Here is a 22,906-nt window from a genome sequence, read left to right on the forward strand (position 1 = left end):
CGCGTAATGGCGGCGATCTGCGATTTTTTTTTCGGTACTGCGACATTGCGGCGGACAGATCGGACCCTTGACTGACATTTTTGACACTTTTGGGGTTACCAGTGACATTACTGCAGTAATCAGTGCTATACATATGCACTGTTACTGCAAAAATGACACTGGCAGGGAAGGGGTTAACTTTATTGGACAGGGAGGGGTTAAGTGTGTCCTAGGGGCCTGCTTTCTACTGTGTAGGGACGTTGCTATTGGTGTAAAAGCAAAGATCAACCGTTCTACATAGTAGAACGGTCAGATCTTTACTTTTACACAGGGAGAACTGACAGGCAGCTTGTTTACACAAGCTGCTCTGTCTTTCTCCCTTCACAGGAGCGATCGCAGTGTGACTGGCGGACATCGAGTCCGCCGGTCACACGCACTGACTTGCCTGTGAACGAGCCGCGGCGGGCGCGCGCCTCGGCGGGCGCGCGCCCGCCCGCTATAGGCTCGCAAGTCAGTGACAGGCGAGTGACGTACCGATACGTCACTCTGCCTGGCCGGGGCTGACCGCCGCAGTATATAGTCGTGCGGCGGTCGGCAACCGGTTAATATGTACAGTTTTCCTCTGAAAATACAATACAAATACATTACATCATTTACATTTTTTTTGTTCATTGTATGAGAATTGTATACTTTAGTAACCTCTTCACTTTCAATTTAGAGACTAGCATGCAAAAACAAAAAAAAAAAAAAAAAACGGACAATCATTCGTCTGATAATCTCATTGTGTGCACTAGGCTTTAGTCTTTGGTCTAAAATGAGCTTAAAGTAACAATAGTACCGGTGACCTTGGAACTTAAACCCAAGGTGTACACATGACCTTGACTAACTTCTACAGACTTTCCTCTGACATTCTTTTTTTAAATTCCTCTACTGCCCAATGATGTGCTGACTTTTGACAGCTAAATCAAGGGAGGCATGCCTTAGCACTGAGGGCGCAGTGAATATTCTTGACTTGGAATAAAAATTAGGCCCTACATATAACCCAAGTCTTAGAAACATGGGGCTCCTATAGGAGTATAAGGAGACATTTGAAGACTGTACCAGCATTTTAAGTACTGTACAATATTTGTAGTTCAGCACAGTTGTTACCTTTCTAAGTTAGGCAGGCTCAGTTTAAGCGGTGTGTCCTAAGTCTTTTAAATATAATTATGCAGAGTCCTCATAGAGCCCAAATTTCATCACTTAGTTTGCTCATTATCAAATTAGATGACAGTTGCCAACTTTGTGCAGATCTGATGATAGAATCATGTCAGTAGACACAGCTGGCTAAGTGATGTAACAGTCAGCAGTGAGAGTTACAGTAAGTGCTAAAATGATAATGAATAAAGCAGTTTATAGGAAATCTGAACTGAAGAAGCATGAAGACTGCCATTGCTAAAATAGTTTTACCATTTGCTGCTGACTCAGAACAAGTATGCACATCAGGAGCTCTGAAAACATCCTTGACTTTAATTATTTCGTAATTTGCAAGGTCAGTGATAGGACAGTGATTCAGAAAGGTAGTTTAAAGGGTAAGTCCACTTTTTGGGGATAAAAAAGTATAGGGAGTACCAAAAAACGAATATAGCATGTACAATTGCTATGCAAGGGATTTTGTAATTTAAAGTGATTGTTCAACATTGCACAATGCTGGATTGAGATCGGGCTTAGGTAAGCACACATCCTTGATGTCCACAGAGGTGAAAAGTCTCCTTGGTGAAAATAGGTGATAACATGATTCCATGAGAAATGTGTTGACTCAAGTTAGGAGATTCAGAATTTTGAGATCCCAGATGGGGTAAATGTCCCCTTTGGGTGTGGAAACAGTGAACAGAATAATGTAAAACCCCTTAAACTGTCCTGCCACGGGAACAGAGCAGACCTAAGAGGGCCTAATTGAAATTGGCAAATTTGTGCAGGTTGGAAGGGTTACTAAATCCAGGGTTACTAAGCCTGCATTCACTATATCTGGTCTCCCACAGTACACAGAACATGGAAATGCAATTATTTTAGTAAATATAAACTGCTAAATACCTTTTCTGATAATCAGTATATAACAGTGACTTCTATCAACTCCTGGTTAAAGCTTGTAGGAGAAGTTTTCATACTGCACTGAGCTGTCCTATCAGGATCTGGGACTCCTGGCCCTCTGTCTGGACAGTGCTGATTGGCCCTGTGCTGATCACATGCACTCTCCAAAAAAAACAAAAAACAAAAACAAAAAACTCTAGCAATACACATCAAACTGAGCATGTGCAGCCTGACTCCAGTCACTCTGTCTTTTCCGGACCTGTTCTGGGATCAGTGGAAGAAGAGGAGGATCTGTGCAACAGGATCAAGCAGCATTTTTTACAAAAGGCAAAGGATTAACTCCTTGGGTTCCACAGTGAGTTTAACAAGCATGCTTTACTGCCTATACAGACTTATTTTACTGTTGTGGGTTTAGTAACACTTTAATCCAGAGCACCCTGTGGAAATGAACAGAAGAAAGGGTTAACTGTGACCTAATCCATTTAATATCCAGAGCCCGACATGATATTCTTGCAACAAGCAGTTGGTTAACAAAATCAACAGTTGAGTGTAAACATTAGCAGCCACCAGATCCCTGCTTAGGAAAGTAGACCAGTCAGACAAGGTCTGGGAAATAAGTGTGCAGGCAAGCATAGGAACGAAAAGGAAATAGTGGAATCCATTAATTTAAAGCAGAACATACAGCGTGGATCAGAAAAAGAACAGTCTCCTTCTATCTTGGGGAAAACAACTGCTGACTGAATTTTGGAAGATGGGAATGAGTCCTTGAGAGGTTTTCCAAGAGATTTAAAACATTAGGCATCTCTATATCCAATTTGATTGAATAAGGTAGTGGTGGGTTTTTAAGCCCTTGTAATCGGGAGGAGCAACAAGCCGTATGAACTTAGTCATAGAATTTGCAAGGTACCTCAGCTAAAGACAAAATGAAAAAGTGAAAAAAAAAAAAAACAATCTTTTTCAAAGCCATGTTTAGCAATGGATATCATGCAAATTGGGACTAAATTAGAAGATACGCCTGCAAGCACAGGTGATTGCCCTTTTGATTTGGTGTAATGTACGACAAAGAAAAGGGGGGGGGGGAAAGGAGGGCACCTTTAAAAAAGGATTACCCAATCCCCAAGGAATACTCACAGACCTGAGTCAGAGTTGTTCATTCATTAGCATGAATGTCTCTGTGATCTCACAGTATGAGAGTCAGCATTCTAGGAGCAACAGTTGTGACTCTTGTTCACAGAATGTGCATAGACTGTAAGCAGTAGTACACAGAGAAAACTGTCATGAGCTTGTGAAGGTAGACTCCATTACTGAGTTTCCACAAATAGGCTGGAATTAGAAGGGCGGGGAGCACTTTGGACAGATTGCTATAGGCATAAATGGCATTTAGGGTTGCCTGTCACTGCTACTGTACTACTAGATACTGCAATCTGCTTTGCTTATGTTTGTGTATAATGCTGGTATGTCTTGCTGCTACAAGTCCACCCTAAACTGAAAAACTGCAATCTGCTTTGCTTTTGTATGTGCATAATGCTGGTATGTTATTTTTACTTAACCATCTGTAGACCTGTCCACATTGCAATGCTTTATTTCTCCCTTGTCTTACCCACAATTATGCCCTTTTGTTAATCTATTTCTGAAGTGAGAATTTTGCTCTGTTTAGCCAGCTATCCTTTATTAACTCCTGATTAGATAATTGGAATGCACCCACCCTCATCCCTATCAGTATAAATCTAAGCATCTTTTGGGGAAAGGCACATTTGCAGGGAGCACATTTGCTGCTCGGTCTCTTTCTCAAAGTGGGGTTATTTCTATAAGTGGGAGCACTTTAGCGAATGCACAAAGTGAATGAACACACAAAATACCTAGAAAAACAATACATAGACTACAGGTCACATTGTTTACCCCTTCAGCTCTTTCTCCTTGTAACATGCACTCTCTACTACTTCTTCTGACAGCTATCCTTTAACTCTCTCTCCTTCACCACTCTTCTCCATCCCACAGCTTATTTATATCACCTCACTTCTGTCCTCTCACAAAAAAACTCCAGGACACTGGGGCATGTCCCTTCATATAAATTGCACTCTCACATTACCTCCCTCACCCTTCTGCTTCTCATAACCTCTGGAGATATATCTCCAAACCCCGGACCTTCATCATTTAACTGTACCTAACGCACCCATCACCCGACACCCTCTGGCTGCAGCCACAATCCACACAATTTAGTTCCTATTTTTCTTCTTCCCAAGACCAGACTCCCTTTCTCTTGCGCCCTCTCTCCATGACCTCTTTATTGCTAACTCATTTCATCTACTCACCATTACCGAAACCTGGCTTCATGAATCTGACACTGCATCTTCTGCTGCCCTATTCCATGGTGGTCTTCTCTGGACTCACTCCCTCAGACCCAGTGGATGCAAGGGAGGAGGTGTCTAGCCTCACATAGCACCTTTCAGATACTTCACCCACCTCCTTCTCTGTCACTCTCCTCATTTGAGGCACACTGCATTCGTCTTTTCTCACCAGTTTTTTTAAGGATAGCTGTGATCTACAGGCCCCCTGGACCGGTATCAACCTTTCTTGATGACTTCTCTGCTTGGCTACCCTACTTTCTCGCTTCCAAAATCTCCACAATCATTCTCGATGACTTCTACATCCCTATTAATACTAACACTCCTGCCACTTCCAAATGTCTCAGTCTAACCTACTCCTTTGACCTGAAGCAATGGATACATGCTTCTACTCCCTCTGAAGGCAATACCCTTGACCTTGTTTTCTCCCACCTATGCACTCCATTCAACCTCTAATTTTTTGTTTTTCAATAATTTTTTCAATAATTAGCTCTCTATCAAAAATGACAATTTTTAAGAACTTTTTTTTGTGTGATTAAAAGTCCCTGGGGCATGACCCAGAACCCTAGGCACTTTTTAGGGGCATTTATTTGGTTTTAGGGCTTCAAAATTGTGTTTTTTGATTTCCGAAGTTCGGGTCCCATTGATTTCAATGGGGTTCTGAAATCCGGGCCGAACTTTTGGGAAGTTCGGGTGTTCTGGTCGAACCAAACTTTTGAAAAGTTCGATCATCCTCACTTACCAATCGCTCAATGTCTGCTACTCCTCTCTGTCAATCCCTCCACTGGCCAACAAATTAAATTCAAAATACTAACCACTTACAAAGCCACCCACAACTTAGCCCCCAGCTACATCATTAGCCTAGTCTCAAAATACCAATGTAATCGTTCTCTTTGTTCCTCTCAAAACCTCCTGCTCTCTAGCTCTCTCTCGTCAACTCCTCCCATGCTTGCCTCCAGGATTTTTCCAGATCCTCTCCCATCCTATGGAACTCCAATCTGTCCAATTATCTCCAACTTTATTAGCTTTTAGACGATCCCTGAATACCCTCCTCTTCAGAGAAGCCTATCTACCCACACCTAGCAACTGTATTTTCATTTTCTCTATCAGCATATCTCCCTCAGTTATTGCCTTTTATATCACTTGACACTCCCTTCTAAATTGTGAGCTTCAACGAGCAGGGCCCCCTGATTTCTCCTGTATTAAATTATATTCTAACTTTATTGTCTGCCCTTATGTTGTAAAGCACTGTGCAAACTGTTGGTGCTATATAAATCCTGTATAATAATAATAATAATAGTAATAATACTAGATGGCAATAAAGCAATAAATCACTACATTACTTTGCATCACATGACCTGAGAGCTCCTTAGTAAGTGATGATCGAATTTTTGAATAGTTTGGTTCGGCCAGAACACCCGAATTTCCTGAAAGTTCGGTTCGGATTCCAGAACCCCATTGAAATCAATGGGACCCGAACTTCGGTAATCAAAAAACACCATTTTGAAACCCTAAAACCCAATAAATGCCCCTAAAAAGTGCCTAGGGTTCTGGATCATGCCCCAGGGACTATTAATCACACAAAAAAAAGTTCTTAAAAAATGTCGTTTTTGATAGAGAGCCAATTATTGAAAAAATTATTGAGATTTCTTTGGATTTAGTGTCTGGGGGGTCTAAAAAGTGTACCTGTGAAGTTTCAGCTCTGTAGCATGTCCAGAACCAGAAAAAAATGATAATTTTTCTTATAATTTTTAGTAGCGCAGGGATGGGGTTCCGCTCCTTTCACACCTGGGCGTTTTTGTTTCAGGCATTTATTGGGCGTTTTTTGTGCATCTTTGGAGGCAGGCATGACATCTGAACTTCTGTATAGGGGTATATATACACACACACACACACACACACACACATATATATATATATACACATACACACACATATAGATGTGAAAGGAGCGGAACCCCAACCCTGCGCTACTGAAATAATTTCAGTAGCGCAGGGATGGGGTTCCGCTCCTTTCACACCTATATGTGTGTATGTGTATATATATATATATATATATGTATATATATATATATATATATATATATATGTGTGTGTGTGTGTGTGTGTATATATACCCCTATACAGAAGTTCAGATGTAATGCCTGCCTCCAAAGACGTCCAGAAAAAAAGCCCAATAAACGCCTGAAACCAAAACGCCCAGGCGTGAAAGGAGCGGAACCCCATCCCTGCGCTACTAAAAACTCTAAGAAAAATGATCTTTTTTTTCTGGCGGTCACCCTGACATGGATGAGTTCGGTCACCCTGGCATAGCAGTCAGAGTCAGTTCACCCTAAACTACACTACAGACACTTAACACTTTCCCTACAGAAACTAGATTATTGAATCTAACTATAGTGGTATATAGTACCCTAACTACACTGCATATCCCTTTCCTCACACTAATAATTGCAAAATGACACTGGAGCAGCAGGAGTAACAGAAATGCTTCCACTCTATTCCACAGCCTCTCTATTACAGTGCTAGAGATTTGACGGGGCTATGTTATATACTGGGGGGCATATTCACTACTGATTGGCCTCTGGACCCCGTAGTCACTCCAATCACATTCCTAGCAGACTCCTGCCCCTCAATTGGCTTTTACTCACGTTTCTGGTCCAATCACAGGCTTTTAAAGCCCAGTTCCTGTCCCATTGCATTTTGGGCGGTTCTGGTGGCCGAATTCTGAACGTTTACCGCAAAATTTAAAATTTCGAACAGCCAATGTTCGGGTTGAACCGATGAACTCCTTACTAGTTGCTCTTTCAAATAGAAACAAAGGAAAGAAAAAAAAGGACATTATGTACTTGCCTCCAGGAATGTTAAGAAAAGTGCATGCAAAACTCCTGGCCGTGTTTTTCAAAAAATTTCCAACGTGGCCAATCACTCAAATTCAATGGCCACACAAAAACCGGTTGTTGCTGTGGCCCACTAATGGTGTGAAATGCGAACAAAGATTATTTCAGAATTCAACCAATGTATGGCCGGCTTAAGGGAGGGTTATAACTAGGGTTGAGCGGACACCTAGATGTCCGTGTTCGACGGGTTCGGCCGAACTTTAAAAAAAAGTCCGGGTCCGTGTCCCGGACTTTTACCGAACTTTTCCCGGACACCGAACCCCATTGAAGTCAATGGGGACCCGAACTTTAAGGCACTAAAATGGCTCTAAAACACCAAAGGAAAGGGCTAGAGTGCTGCAAATGGCAGCAAAACGTAATTAAGAGCATGGCAAGTGCTCTGCAAACAAATGTGGATAGGGAAATAACTTAAAACAACAAAAAAAAACAGAAAAATAAAACAATGTTCTTCTTCATCTCTGAAGGACGAGGCCCATATGGAGTAGGAGGGAGGTTGAGGTGGTGGTGGATGTGGCGGTGACATAGGCGTGCGCACAGGGTGTGCTGGGTGTGCCTGGGCACACCCTAATCACCTAGGGCACATAGCATTGCCAGTGAGGAGATGGGAAAGATCTCCCTGGGACCTGCTCTGCTCTATTTCTCCTTGCCTACAGGTACATGGCCCCGATACATTACTCTCCCTGCTGGCAAACACATGCATGTGTATTTCAACTTTGGGGTGCACACCTTAATGCAATAGGCTGCGCACACCTATGGGCGGTGTAGGTGGAAGCGGCGGTGGAGGAGGACCAGGGCCGGATTAACAGCATCATGGGCTTGGTGCTGAGGATTTTGAAGGGCCTTAAGGGCCGTGCCTTGCCATGCACCCAGAGGAGGAAGGGTGCAGCCATGCATGCCTAATTCAACATGGGATGCTGTCTCTGAAGCCCATAAACACATCCATGCATCGCCAACTGTCCCTCCTTGTCCGGCCTTCACGCTGTGTGGGGAGGTTCTGAGGGTGCTGCCTGGGGAAGCGAGCATAGAAGCCAGACTTCTGTGTTTACAAGTGACAGAAGAGCGGTAACAGTGAATATGGCCAACCCGGGGCCTATATAAAAGGTAGGGGCCTGGAGCTGCAGCTCCAATAGCCCCTACATTAATCTGGCCCTGAGGAGGAGGACGAGGTAGCCAACACTGCTTCTTTTCAAAAATTTTAAATGAGGGTACACCCCAAAAGAGTGAGAAAGAGCAAAAATGGAACAATGGGTGGGTAAGGTCGGTATCCATTGCTATTCTGCATAAGGTACGGAAAAGTCCCGTGGGATCCATGCCTGGTTCATTTTAATGAACGTGAGCTTGTCCACATTGTCTCTGGACAGGCGGCTGCGCTTGTCTGTTATAACGCCCCCAGCCGTGCTAAATACCCGTTCAGATAATACACTGGCTGCAGGGCACGCCAGCACCTCCAAGGCGTAAAGGGCAAGCTCAGGCCATGTGCCCAATTTGGAGACCCAGAAGTTGAAGGGGGCAGACCCGTCATTCACTACATGTAGGCGTGTGCACACATACTGCTCCACCATGTTGGTAAAATGCTGCCTCCTGCTAAGACGTTCCATCTGAGCTGCTGGTGCTGCTGTTTGTTGTGGCGTGCTGACAAAGCTTTTCCACATTTCGGCCATGCTAACCCTGCCTTCTGAGGTGCTGGCGGTGCCCTGGTTGCGTTGGCGACCTCCTCCTCCTCCTCCTCTGCCTTGTGCTTCCACTGTGGCCCCGCTGTCAGATGGGAATGCCAGCAGCATGGCGTCTACCAGCGTGCGCTTGTACTCGCGCATCTTGCGATCGCGCTCCAGTGAGTGAATTAAGGACGGTACGTTGTCCTTGTAACGGGGATCCAGCAGCGTGGCCACCCAGTAATCAGCACAAGTTAGAATGTGGGCAACTCGGCGGTCGTTGTGGAGACACTGCAGCATGTAATCGCTCATGTGTGCCAGGCTGCCCAGAGGCAACGAAAGGCTGTCCTCTGTGGGAGGTGTATCGTCCGTGTCCTCTGTATCCCCCCAGCCACGCACCAGTGATGGCCATGAGCTGGCCTGGGTGCCACCCTGCTGTGAACATGGTTCCATCTCCTCCTCCAGCTCCTCCTCCTCCTCATCCTCCTCATCCTCCAGAACTGTGCCCCTGCTGGACAATTGCGTCCCTGGCGTTTGCGTGTGCAGGAACCCACCCTCGGAGCCCCTTGCGAATGACTGCCCTGAAAGCCTTGGAAATGTTACCTCTTCATCCTCCTCCTCCTCCTCATCCTGTGCCACATCCTCTTCCATCATCGCCCGAATTGTTTTTTCAAGGAGGCATAGAAGTGGGATAGTTAAGCTGAGAACGGCGTCATTGCCACTGGCCATGTTGGTGGAGTACTCAAAACAGCGCAACAAGGCACACAGGTCTCGCATGGAGGCCCAGTTATTGGTGGTGAAGTGGTGCTGTTCCGCAGAGCGACTCACGCGTGCGTGCTGCAGCTGAAACTCCACTATGGCCTGCTGCTGCTCGCACAGTCTTTCCAGCATGTGCAAGGTGGAGTTCCACCTTGTGGGCACGTCACATATGAGGCGGTGAGCGGGAAGGCCGAAGTTACGCTGCAGCGCTGCCAGGCGAGCAGCAGCAGGGTGAGAACGCCGAAAGTGCGCACAAACGGCCCGCACTTTCTGCAGCAGCTCTGACATATCGGGGTAGTTTTTAAGGAACCTCTGCACCACCAAATTCAGCACATGCGCCAGGCAAGGGATGTGCGTCAAACCGGCTAGGCCCAGAGCTGCTATGAGATTTCGCCCGTTATCGCACACCACCAGGCCGGGCTTGAGGCTCGCTGGCAGCAACCACTCATTTGTCTGCTGTTCCATGCTCCTCCACAACTCCTGCGCGGTGTGTGGTTTGTCCCCCAAACAGGCAAGTTGTAAAACTGCCTGCTGTCGTTTACCCCTGGCCGTGCTGAAGTTGGTGGGGAAGGTGTTACGCTGTCCGGATGAGGAGGCGGTAGAGGATGAGGAAGCGGAGTAGGAGGAGTTAGGAACAGGAGGCAAACTGAAGCGCCCTGCAATCCTCGGTGGTGGAAGGACATGCGCCAAATTGCTATCCGCCTCAGGCCCATCCGCCACTGCATTTACCCAGTGTGCCGTTAGGGAGATATAACGCCCCTGACCGTGCTTACTGGTCCACGTATCCGTAGTTAGGTGGACCTTGGCACAGATGGCGTTGCGCAGTGCACACCTGATATTTTCCCCCACTTGGTTGTGCAGGGAAGGGATGGCTTGCCTGGAAAAGTAGTGGCGGCTGGGCACGACGTACTGTGGGACAGCCACCGACATAAGGTTTTTAAAACTGTGCGTCTCCACCAGACGGAATGACAGCATTTCAAAGGCCAATAATTTTGAAATGCTGGCATTCAGGGCCAGGGATCGCGGGTGGGTAGGGGGGTACTTCCTCTTCCTCTCAAGTGTTTGGGAGATGGAAAGCTGAACGCTTCCACGGGACATTGTGGAGATGGTTGTTGGTGACCCAGGTGGTGGTGTTGCTGACAGATCGTCTGTTTGCGGGGTGGCAGGTGCCGGTATCACTACAGATGTGGCTGGAGCGGCCGAGACTGCAGCAGAAGAGGAAGCAGGATGAGCCAGAGACGTTTCTTGGTTTTGAAGGTGTGTACTCCACTGCAGCTCGTGCTTTGCACTTAGATGCCTGATCATGCAGGTTGTGCTCAGGTTGAGAAGGTTTATGCCTCGCTTCAAGCTCTGATTGCACAGGGTGCAAACCACTCGTGTCCTGTCATCAGCACATTTTCTAAAGAACTTCCACGCTAGAGAACTCCTTTGAGCTGACTTTGGTGCGCTCGTTCCCTTGCTGCGTTGGGCAGTAGCGGGCGTAGTGTCTAGGGCACGGCCGCTCCGCTTCTGCACCCTGCTCCCTCTTCTGCTGTGCTGGTGGCTCTGTGCGACCACCGCCTCTTCCTCCAAACTACTCAGGTCACCTGCATGACGTTCATTCCATGTGGGGTCGAGGACCTCATCGTCCTCCACATCATCTTCCACCCAGTCTTCACCCCTGCCCTCCTTGTCGGTCTCCACAATGCTGAACGCCGCAGCAGTTGGCACCTGCGTTTCGTCATCATCGGAGACGTGCTGCGATGATCCTTGCATGTACTCATCTTGAGAAATAAGTGGTTGGGCATCGCTGCACTCAATCTCTTCCACTTCTGGGGCAGGGCTAGGTGGATGGCCCTGGGAAACCCTGCTGACAGAGTCCTCAAAAAGAATAAGAGACTGCTGTATGGCTTGGGGCTCAGACTGCTGGCCTGATTTGCAAGGGGGTGAGGTGAAAGACGGTTGGACATTGGCTGCAGGTGCCAACTCTGACCTTTCTGCAGTAGACTGGGTGGGAGACAATGTGAAGGAACTGGAGGCACTGTCAGCAGCAAACCAATCTACTATCGCCTCAACTTGTTCTGGCCTCATCACTTCTAGGGGCGTTTGATGCCCTACCAAATACTGATGCAGGTTCTGTCGCCTACTCACACTTGAGGAAGGTGTTTCACTTGTGCGTGTAGCTGGCACAGATCGACCACGTCCTCTCCTTGCAACAGGAGCTCTACCAGCAGCACCACGACCCAGGCCACGGCCCTTATTTGACGGTCTCCTCATATTTCTGTAATTTAAGATCTTGCCCTAGAAAGGTTTTTATTGAATAGCGGAATAGGAAATATGATCCAAAAAAGTGTATGTATCTCGCACGTACAAAACCACACTAGGCCCCAATTACTATTGTTTCTACCCCTAAAAGGATGGATGAGGAGTAGGAGGAGTATGGAACAGACAGCACCCTCAAATCTTCAGAAGTATGAGATGAACCCCAAAAACTTGGAAAGGTGGATCTCACACGTACCGACACAGACTATCCCGCAATTCAATTGATCCTCAAAGGTTTTTATTGAATAGCGGAATAGGAAATATGATCAAAAAAAGTGTATGTATCTCGCACGTACACAACCACACTAGGCCCCAATTACTATTGTTTGTACCCCTAAAAGGATGGATGAGGAGTAGGAGGAGGAGTATGGAACAGGCAGCACCCTCAAATCTTCAGAAGTATGAGATGAACCCCAAAAACTTGGAAAGGTGGATCTCACACGTACCGACACAGACTATCCCGCAATTCAATTGATCCTCAAAGGTTTTTATTGAATAGCGGAATAGGAAATATGATCAAAAAAAGTGTATGTATCTCGCACGTACACAACCACACTAGGCCCCAATTACTATTGTTTGTACCCCTAAAAGGATGGTTGAGCAGTAGGAGCAGGAGTATGGAACAGGCAGCACCCTCAAATCTTCAGAAGTATGAGATGAACCCCAACAACTTGGAAAGGTGGATCTCACACGTACCGACACAGACTATCTCGCAATTGAATTGATCCCCAAAGGTTTTAATTGAATAGCGGAATAGAAAATATGATCAAAAAGAAAGTGTATGTATCTCGCACGTACACCACCACACTAGGCCCCAACTACTATTGTTTGTACCCCTAAAAGGATGGTTGAGCAGTAGGAGGAGGAGTATGGAACAGGCAGCACCCTCAAATCTTCAGAAGTATGAGATGAACCCCAAAAACTTGGAAAGGTGGATCTCTCTCACACGTACCAACACAGACTATCCCCCAATTTAACTGATCCCCAAAGGTTTTTGATTAAATAGCGGAATAGAAAATATGATCCAAAAAAAGTGTATGTATATCACACGTACACAACCACACTAGGCCCCAATTACTATTGTTTGTACCCCTAAAAGGCTAGATGAGGAGTAGGGGGGGTATGGAACAGGCAGCACCCTCAAACCTTCAGAAGTATGAGATGAACCCCAACAACTTGGAAAGGTGGATCTCTCTCACACGTACCAACACAGACTATCCCCCAATTTAACTGATCCCCAAAGGTTTTTGATTAAATAGCGGAATAGAAAATATGATCCAAAAAAAGTGTATGTATATCACACGTACACAACCACACTAGGCCCCAATTACTATTGTTTGTACCCCTAAAAGGCTAGATGAGGAGTAGGGGGGGTATGGAACAGGCAGCACCCTCAAATCTTCAGAAGTATGAGATGAACCCCAAAAACTTGGAAAGGTGGATCTCTCTCACACGTACCAACACAGACTATCCCCCAATTTAACTGATCCCCAAAGGTTTTTGATTAAATAGCGGAATAGAAAATATGATCCAAAAAAAGTGTATGTATATCACACGTACACAACCACACTAGGCCCCAATTACTATTGTTTGTACCCCTAAAAGGCTAGATGAGGAGTAGGGGGAGTATGGAACAGGCAGCACCCTCAAACCTTCAGAAGTATGAGATGAACCCCAACAACTTGGAAAGGTGGATCTCTCTCACACGTACCAACACAGACTATCCCCCAATTTAACTGATCCCCAAAGGTTTTTGATTAAATAGCGGAATAGAAAATATGATCCAAAAAAAGTGTATGTATATCACACGTACACAACCACACTGGGCCCCAATTACTATTGTTTGTACCCCTAAAAGGCTAGATGAGGAGTAGGGGGAGTATGGAACAGGCAGCACCCTCAAACCTTCAGAAGTATGAGATGAACCCCAACAACTTGGAAAGGTGGATCTCTCTCACACGTACCAACACAGACTATCCCCCAATTTAACTGATCCCCAAAGGTTTTTGATTAAATAGCGGAATAGAAAATATGATCCAAAAAAAGTGTATGTATATCACACGTACACAACCACACTGGGCCCCAATTACTATTGTTTGTACCCCTAAAAGGCTAGATGAGGAGTAGGGGGAGTATGGAACAGGCAGCACCCTCAAACCTTCAGAAGTATGAGATGAACCCCAACAACTTGGAAAGGTGGATCTCTCTCACACGTACCAACACAGACTATCCCCCAATTTAACTGATCCCCAAAGGTTTTTGATTAAATAGCGGAATAGAAAATATGATCCAAAAAAAGTGTATGTATATCACACGTACACAACCACACTAGGCCCCAATTACTAATGTTTGTACCCCTAAAAGGCTAGATGAGGAGTAGGGGGAGTATGGAACAGGCAGCACCCTCAAACCTTCAGAAGTATGAGATGAACCCCAACAACTTGGAAAGGTGGATCTCTCTCACACGTACCAACACAGACTATCCCCCAATTTAACTGATCCCCAAAGGTTTTTGATTAAATAGCGGAATAGAAAATATGATCCAAAAAAAGTGTATGTATATCACACGTACACAACCACACTAGGCCCCAATTACTATTGTTTGTACCCCTAAAAGGCTAGATGAGGAGTAGGGGGGGTATGGAACAGGCAGCACCCTCAAACCTTCAGAAGTATGAGATGAACCCCAACAACTTGGAAAGGTGGATCTCTCTCACACGTACCAACACAGACTATCCCCCAATTTAACTGATCCCCAAAGGTTTTTGATTAAATAGCGGAATAGAAAATATGATCCAAAAAAAGTGTATGTATATCACACGTACACAACCACACTAGGCCCCAATTACTATTGTTTGTACCCCTAAAAGGCTAGATGAGGAGTAGGGGGGGTATGGAACAGGCAGCACCCTCAAATCTTCAGAAGTATGAGATGAACCCCAAAAACTTGGAAAGGTGGATCTCTCTCACACGTACCAACACAGACTATCCCCCAATTTAACTGATCCCCAAAGGTTTTTGATTAAATAGCGGAATAGAAAATATGATCCAAAAAAAGTGTATGTATATCACACGTACACAACCACACTAGGCCCCAATTACTATTGTTTGTACCCCTAAAAGGCTAGATGAGGAGTAGGGGGGGTATGGAACAGGCAGCACCCTCAAACCTTCAGAAGTATGAGATGAACCCCAACAACTTGGAAAGGTGGATCTCTCTCACACGTACCAACACAGACTATCCCCCAATTTAACTGATCCCCAAAGGTTTTTGATTAAATAGCGGAATAGAAAATATGATCCAAAAAAAGTGTATGTATATCACACGTACACAACCACACTAGGCCCCAATTACTATTGTTTGTACCCCTAAAAGGCTAGATGAGGAGTAGGGGGGGTATGGAACAGGCAGCACCCTCAAACCTTCAGAAGTATGAGATGAACCCCAACAACTTGGAAAGGTGGATCTCTCTCACACGTACCAACACAGACTATCCCCCAATTTAACTGATCCCCAAAGGTTTTTGATTAAATAGCGGAATAGAAAATATGATCCAAAAAAAGTGTATGTATATCACACGTACACAACCACACTGGGTCCCAATTACTATTGTTTGTACCCCTAAAAGGCTAGATGAGGAGTAGGGGGAGTATGGAACAGGCAGCACCCTCAAACCTTCAGAAGTATGAGATGAACCCCAACAACTTGGAAAGGTGGATCTCTCTCACACGTACCAACACAGACTATCCCCCAATTTAACTGATCCCCAAAGGTTTTTGATTAAATAGCGGAATAGAAAATATGATCCAAAAAAAGTGTATGTATATCACACGTACACAACCACACTGGGCCCCAATTACTATTGTTTGTACCCCTAAAAGGCTAGATGAGGAGTAGGGGGAGTATGGAACAGGCAGCACCCTCAAACCTTCAGAAGTATGAGATGAACCCCAACAACTTGGAAAGGTGGATCTCTCTCACACGTACCAACACAGACTATCCCCCAATTTAACTGATCCCCAAAGGTTTTTGATTAAATAGCGGAATAGAAAATATGATCCAAAAAAAGTGTATGTATATCACACGTACACAACCACACTAGGCCCCAATTACTATTGTTTGTACCCCTAAAAGGCTAGATGAGGAGTAGGGGGGGTATGGAACAGGCAGCACCCTCAAACCTTCAGAAGTATGAGATGAACCCCAACAACTTGGAAAGGTGGATCTCTCTCACACGTACCAACACAGACTATCCCCCAATTTAACTGATCCCCAAAGGTTTTTGATTAAATAGCGGAATAGAAAATATGATCCAAAAAAAGTGTATGTATATCACACGTACACAACCACACTAGGCCCCAATTACTATTGTTTGTACCCCTAAAAGGCTAGGAGTAGGGGGAGTATGGAACAGGCAGCACCCTCAAACCTTCAGAAGTATGAGATGAACCCCAACAACTTGGAAAGGTGGATCTCTCTCACACGTACCAACACAGACTATCCCCCAATTTAACTGATCCCCAAAGGTTTTTGATTAAATAGCGGAATAGAAAATATGATCCAAAAAAAGTGTATGTATATCACACGTACACAACCACACTAGGCCCCAATTACTATTGTTTGTACCCCTAAAAGGCTAGATGAGGAGTAGGGGGAGTATGGAACAGGCAGCACCCTCAAATCTTCAGAAGTATGAGATTGTGTTCACTGTACCCCACAAAGATTGAGTTCACTGCACCCCACAATGATTGTGTTCACTGCACCCCACAAAGATTGTGTTCACTGCACCTCACAAAGATTGTGTTCACTGTACCCCCCAAAGATTGTGTTCACTGCACCCCACAAAGATTCTGTTCACTGTACCCCACAAAGATTGTGTTCACTGCACCCTAAAAGGATGTTGTTCACTGCACCCCACAAAGATTGTGTTCACTGCACCCTAAAAGGATGTTGTTCACTGCACCCCAAAAAGATTGTGTTCACTGTACCCCCCCAAAGATTGTGTTCACTGCACCCCACAAAGATTGTGTTCACTGCACCCCAAAAAGATTGTGTTCACTGTACCCCCCAAAGATTGTGTTCACTGCACCCCAAAAAGATTGTGTTCACTGTACCCCCCAAAGATTGTGTTCACTGCACCCCACAAAGATTCTGTTCACTGTACCCCACAAAGATTGTGTTCACTGCACCCCAAAAAGATTGTGTTCACTGTACCCCCCCAAAGATTGTGTTCACTGCACCCCACAAAGATTCTGTTCACTGCACCCCACAAAGGATTTTGTTCACTGCACCCCAAAAAGATTGTGTTCACTGCACCCCAAAAAGGATTTTGATCACTGCACCCCAAAAAGGATGTTGTTCACTGCACCCCAAAAATGATTTTGTTCACTCCACCCCAAAAAGATTGTGTTCACTGCACCCCACAAAGATTGTGTTCACTGCACCCCAAAAAGATTGTGTTCACTGTACCCCCCAAAGATTGTGTTCACTGCACCCCACAAAGATTCTGTTCACTGTACCCCACAAAGATTGTGTTCACTGCACCCCAAAAAGATTGTGTTCACTGCACCCCAAAAAGGATGTTGTTCACTGCACCCCAAAAAGGATGTTGTTCACTCCACCCCAAAAAGATTGTGTTCACTGCACCCCACAAAGATTGTGTTCACTGCACCCCAAAAAGATTGTGTTCACTGCACCCCAAAAATGATTTTGTTCACTGCACCCCAAAAAGGATTTTGTTCACTGCACCCCAAAAAGGATGTTGTTCACTCCACCCCAAAAAGATTGTGTTCACTGCACCCCAAAAAGATTGTGTTCACTGCACCCCACAAAGGATTTTGTTCACTGCACCCCAAAAAGATTGTGTTCACTGCACCCCAAAAAGGATGTTGTTCACTGCACCCCAAAAAGGATTTTGTTCACTGCACCCCAAAAAGATTGTGTTCACTGCACCCCACAAAGGATTTTGTTCACTGCACCCCACAAAGATTGTGTTCACTGCACACCAAAAAGGATTGTGTTCACTGCACCCCAAAAAGATTTTGTTCACTGCACCCCAAAAAGATTGTGTTCACTGCAGCCCAAAAAGATTGTGTTCACTGCAGCCCAAAAAGATTGTGTTCACTGCAGCCCAAAAAGATTGTGTTCACTGCAGCTCACACACAGAAAAATGGATGTGGATCACTGACACCTGCCTATCTCCAATCCCACACCACACAGCAATATCGATTGTAGTTTGTAGAACACAGTTTCCCTAAAATTCAGCAGACTCTGTCCCTAACAGGATTGAGAAGAGATCGTAGATCAGGATTGAGTGCAGATTCACCCCACCCCCCACACAGCAATATCGATTGTAGTTTGTAGAAGACACTGACCCTATAATTCAGCAGACTCTATCCCTAAAATGCCTACAACTCGCCCTGCCTAAACACTCCGACCTGTCCCTCAATTCTATCCGGACACAAATGGTTTTTTCCTGCCTATCTTTCCCTAATCAGCAGCCAGCACATTGATGTGTGCTCTGTCCCTTAGCTAAGCAGCAGAATGACGCTGCTGCGGCGGCTGCCTCGAACTTATAAAGACTTGGTCACATGCTTCAGACGGCCAATCACAGCTACTAAGACATTTGCAGGCATGGCTGGGATGGCTTAAGGCACACCAGTTAAACGATTGTTGATTGGCTGTTGAAAGCCCGCCATGAAAAGAGCGCCAAAGCATGCAAAACCCGGAAATAAAACGACCGAACACGGATTTTTACCCGAACATACAGTAAAGTGTCCGTGTCCGTGTTCGGGTAAAAAAAATCCAATTATTCGGTACGAACACGAATAATACAGTCCGTGTTCGCTCAACACTAGTTATAACCCATTAGGGAGATATCCCTTCACTTCCTGTCCTATAGGAAGTGAGAGGAAATCCCTCCAAAGAGAGGGAATCTTTGGTTCTCACCAGAGTCACCAGAACTAATGTCTGCATTTTTCATTGAAGATAACGGTAAACAGGACAAATAGAAAGTGTGAATGTTAACGGGTAACTGGAGCACAGACAGCAATAAAAACCCTACAGATGTTTTGATTTTCCTTTGCCCTATACAAAACAAAAAAAAAGTTTGCCTTTAGGTATACTTTTAGACCCAAGGAATGAAAAAAAAGATGTCTACACAGTACTCTGCTAACAACAGCCTATTTATGACAATACTGCCTCAGACAATCTCAGATACAATTTAATGGAAGAATCTGCAACACAGCATTAGCCTACTACATCCGCTCACAAACGTGAGTCTCCAGAGACAGGATGAGGAGAAAACTGACTCAACTCTGGATCAATAAATCCATAAGGAATCCCTAGTCCTGTGTGAACTGGAAAAAGGATGGATAGTCAATACTGACTGCAGGCCTGTCACAGAGGGAACAGCAGTATAGTTTATGAACTGGGAACCTGCACTGCTTGATTAACTAGAGAGCTGTCCAGGATTTCTATATCCGGCCAAACCCAAGCAGTACCTGTAGATGACTGGGCAAATTTCCAGAAATTCAAAGCTGTTGCAGAGGGAACACCAGTAAAAAACTCGCGCCTATTGGCTGACTAGAGAGACCTACAGGATTTAACATAGCCAGCATAAATCTAGCAATAAACAATTTCCACTCTCTGTTGATAGTAGAAAATCTCCTAATCGAACAGAGACCAGCAGAGCTGAAGAACATATGTCCACTCTCCTGTGGACAATAGTAAAAAACAGCCATGATGATTATGGGAAGGGTTATCCTGTGCTGGTTAATGTTTTTTGTTTTTGCTGTCAGTATCCATTTCTCCTGGAGGCTAATGTATATCCATGACAGTGTAAAAAGTCACGTGTCCTTCAGTTGATGAGAGATAAAAGGACCCTTCAAAGACTTTAATATTATCATTCATATCTTGGTGGTTTACAGATACTGATGAATGGAACGGTATATGCTCGAATGTCTCCAGGACAGAAGTCAACGATAATAGATGAATTTCGGAAACTTGAGTAAGTATAATATTCTATAGTATAAAAAGAATAAGAAGTCTCATATTTAGGAATCTTTTTGTGATGCAGTAATAAGAACCACCATATTTACCAGCTGTCCAGTAACTTAGAAGTCAAGTTCAGTAGGGGTCCCACTTAAATTCTTAAGGCTCTGCTAACTTGAAACAGATGGTCCTATACCATCAAATGAGCAGAGGCTCTAGGTTGCACATTGCTTTGTGCGTTATCAAAAAATGAATTTTTAGTAAAACAAACTATATGTGGAACAGTGCTATATAAGCGTTCATAATGTCCTAAGCACACAGGAAAAATGACCAGCTTTATACAGGCTATAATTCTTTTTTGCCAACCATATTATATTGAAAATAAAAACAATGCTGTCTTTGAAGCCCATTCCCACCTCGTGTGTTGGGTTGTGTTGGGCTGTGTCGCTCAATGCAGGCCCAATGCAATAACAAGCCAAAACACTTTCCTAGTTTGATGGTGTGAGTTTTGTAGAAGTGGAATTATCTGCATTCAACCACAGCTCAGCAAGCTGCATTGTGTTACAGTGCATCACATGTTCCAATGCATTTGGAAAGTAATGCATTTTTCCTTCAGCTGAAAACAAAAAAAACTGCTTCTCAATGTAATTCATTAAAAAGCGTGCATTAATGCAATGTGTAAAATCAGGATGTCAACTCAAGTGTATTTAATGTGCATCAACGTGAGCTAAATGCAAAGGAACTGATGTGAATCCAGCCTTTATAGGCATATTTGCCGGATCATTGATCTGCAGAGCTTTTTATTTTTGCTAACCTGGTTTTGCACGAAAATTAAAGCCTATTTACACCATCTGCATTGGACTAAATTGCTCAGTGCCGACCCAATGCAATAACAACCCCAAGTCAATTGTTTCCAATAGGCTCAGCTTACACCAATGTGCTGATGTGCACTGGATGAAATTTGAAAAAGCTGCTTAGCCCAATGCATTGCAATACATTACAACACATAGTCACAAACAATACCGTAAACGTTACAACGCATCATAGAGCACTCTAGGGAACATGAAGAAAAAATAGCACACATCAATGCAATTTGTAAAAAATTAACATTAGCGCATCTTTCATTCTTTAAAAAATGGATGTCAATGCATGACAATTTAAGCGCAATGGAAGTTGGTGTGAATCCAGTCACACAGCTATGCAATGCAATGCATTCAAAAATAGTATATCAATCAACACCACAAAATGCACTGCATTACAAATGGATGCCAATGTTACATCAACTCAAGTCTTACTTGTGGGAGATCAAAGTTGCCAGATGACAAGCCACGCCCCATTCTTTTCAATGGCACCCGTTCAAATCAGTGCAACTTAAAGTCGCAGAAACTTTGGAAAGGTCCCTGCACTACTTTGATGCAACTTTTTACACAACTTCTATCCAGAGAGTGTAAAGTTGAATAAAAGTTGCACCCAAAGTAGCATCAAAATCAGGTTCCAAAATCACACTGGAAATTGTGCAACTTTGGAGTTGCGCTAGTGTGAATGGAGTCTTATGGAAAATGGAGAATGCTGCATTTAAATGATGTCAACACACATGAACCCAAATCACTTCTAGCATGACTACTAGTGCCCCCTTTATTTTCATCATTCACCTTTAAGTGTAAATAATAGCTGTTGGGTGGCAGGTGGTCTGGTATTCAATTTAAAGATATTTATTTTATGTTATCATGCAGCATGGCGCAGGAATGTTTGCACATTTAACAGTCACAATGGACTCAGATGCATTTCACGCACGTTGACACAAGCTAAATACAAAATACTTTATGTGAATCCAGGCAACATGTCAAAATGCGGTCAGATAAAGCAATGAAAAGCAAAGAAAAAAAACACAACTTGTAGATCCTTTCTGGGGCTGCCCCATTTTACCATGCTACTTTCAGCATTTTATCACATCCAAATACTTTTTTGGTAAATATGGCCCTCATGTTGATTCTGATCACGTGATAAGAGTTTTTTTTTTTTCCTAGTTATTATGTGGGGATGTGTGGTGATGGAGCCAATGACTGCGCAGTAAGTAGCCTTTCTTGGTTTGTTTTTGTACATAGCTACACCTACAGATAGGATGCCATCAGTACAGCACGTGTTTCAAATGTACTTAAAGTAGATCTAAACCCTAAACAGATGATATTTAGTTCGCTAAAATATTGTGTACATTAAACATTTTTTTTTAATTCTTTTTCATACATTTTTACCTTTTTTAAATCTCCTTTTGCTATTGATCTCAAGCCTCTTTCTGACATTTCTTGTCTACACTGACTCACTCCAGCATCGGCTGTAGATCATTGCTTACTGGCTACCTAATAGCATCAATGATGGATCAGTCATGCCCAATGCTTTTTGGCTCAGACTGTGGTGGATTCCACAGGAGGACATGTAATAAACTGAAAATACAGTAGCACAATTGGGAGACAATTGTAATTTTTATAACAGGAAGTACCACAATAAGGACTTTGAAGGTATGACCACCAAGAAATATTTTAATTAAAATATTTTAATTAAAGTTGGAGATTTGAAATGATTGACAACTATAAACTTTTGACATTTGCTTTTATGCGATGTTAGTGAATGGTCTTAGATCTACTTTAATGTATAAATAGATACTAGAATGCATTGTCCATTAATTTCTTGAACTGCAGTAGAAAGATCCACTTTATACAATGTACCTCTTGTGGGCAAGGGAACCCTGGGGGAAGTTCACTAAGCACCTATAGGGCATGGGAGCAATGGATGACATGTTGGTGCAGTTCTGTAAGATGTCAAGACTTGAGATGCCAGAGGGTGCAAGGAGGAGACATAGGTGGAATGAAGCCCGCAGACCAACAGCCACAGGTCATATTAAGTTGGGATTAG

At 44.1% G+C, this 22,906-nt stretch overlaps 1 protein-coding gene across 1 annotated transcript in view; it reads left to right on the plus strand.

Moving 5' to 3' along the window:
* Positions 1-22,906, plus strand: part of LOC309551113 (putative cation-transporting ATPase 13A5) — a 128,147-nt gene that overhangs the window by 75,063 nt on the left and 30,178 nt on the right. Inside the window, exons 21-22 of the mRNA XM_082251559.1 lie at positions 19,933-20,012; positions 22,024-22,066. Coding sequence (XP_082107685.1) covers positions 19,933-20,012; positions 22,024-22,066 — 123 coding nt within the window. The remainder of the gene's footprint in view (positions 1-19,932; positions 20,013-22,023; positions 22,067-22,906) is intronic.

The sequence above is a fragment of the Pelophylax lessonae genome (assembly GCF_965119305.1).
Source record: "Pelophylax lessonae genome assembly, chromosome: 3".
Taxonomy (NCBI): Eukaryota; Metazoa; Chordata; class Amphibia; order Anura; family Ranidae; genus Pelophylax; species Pelophylax lessonae.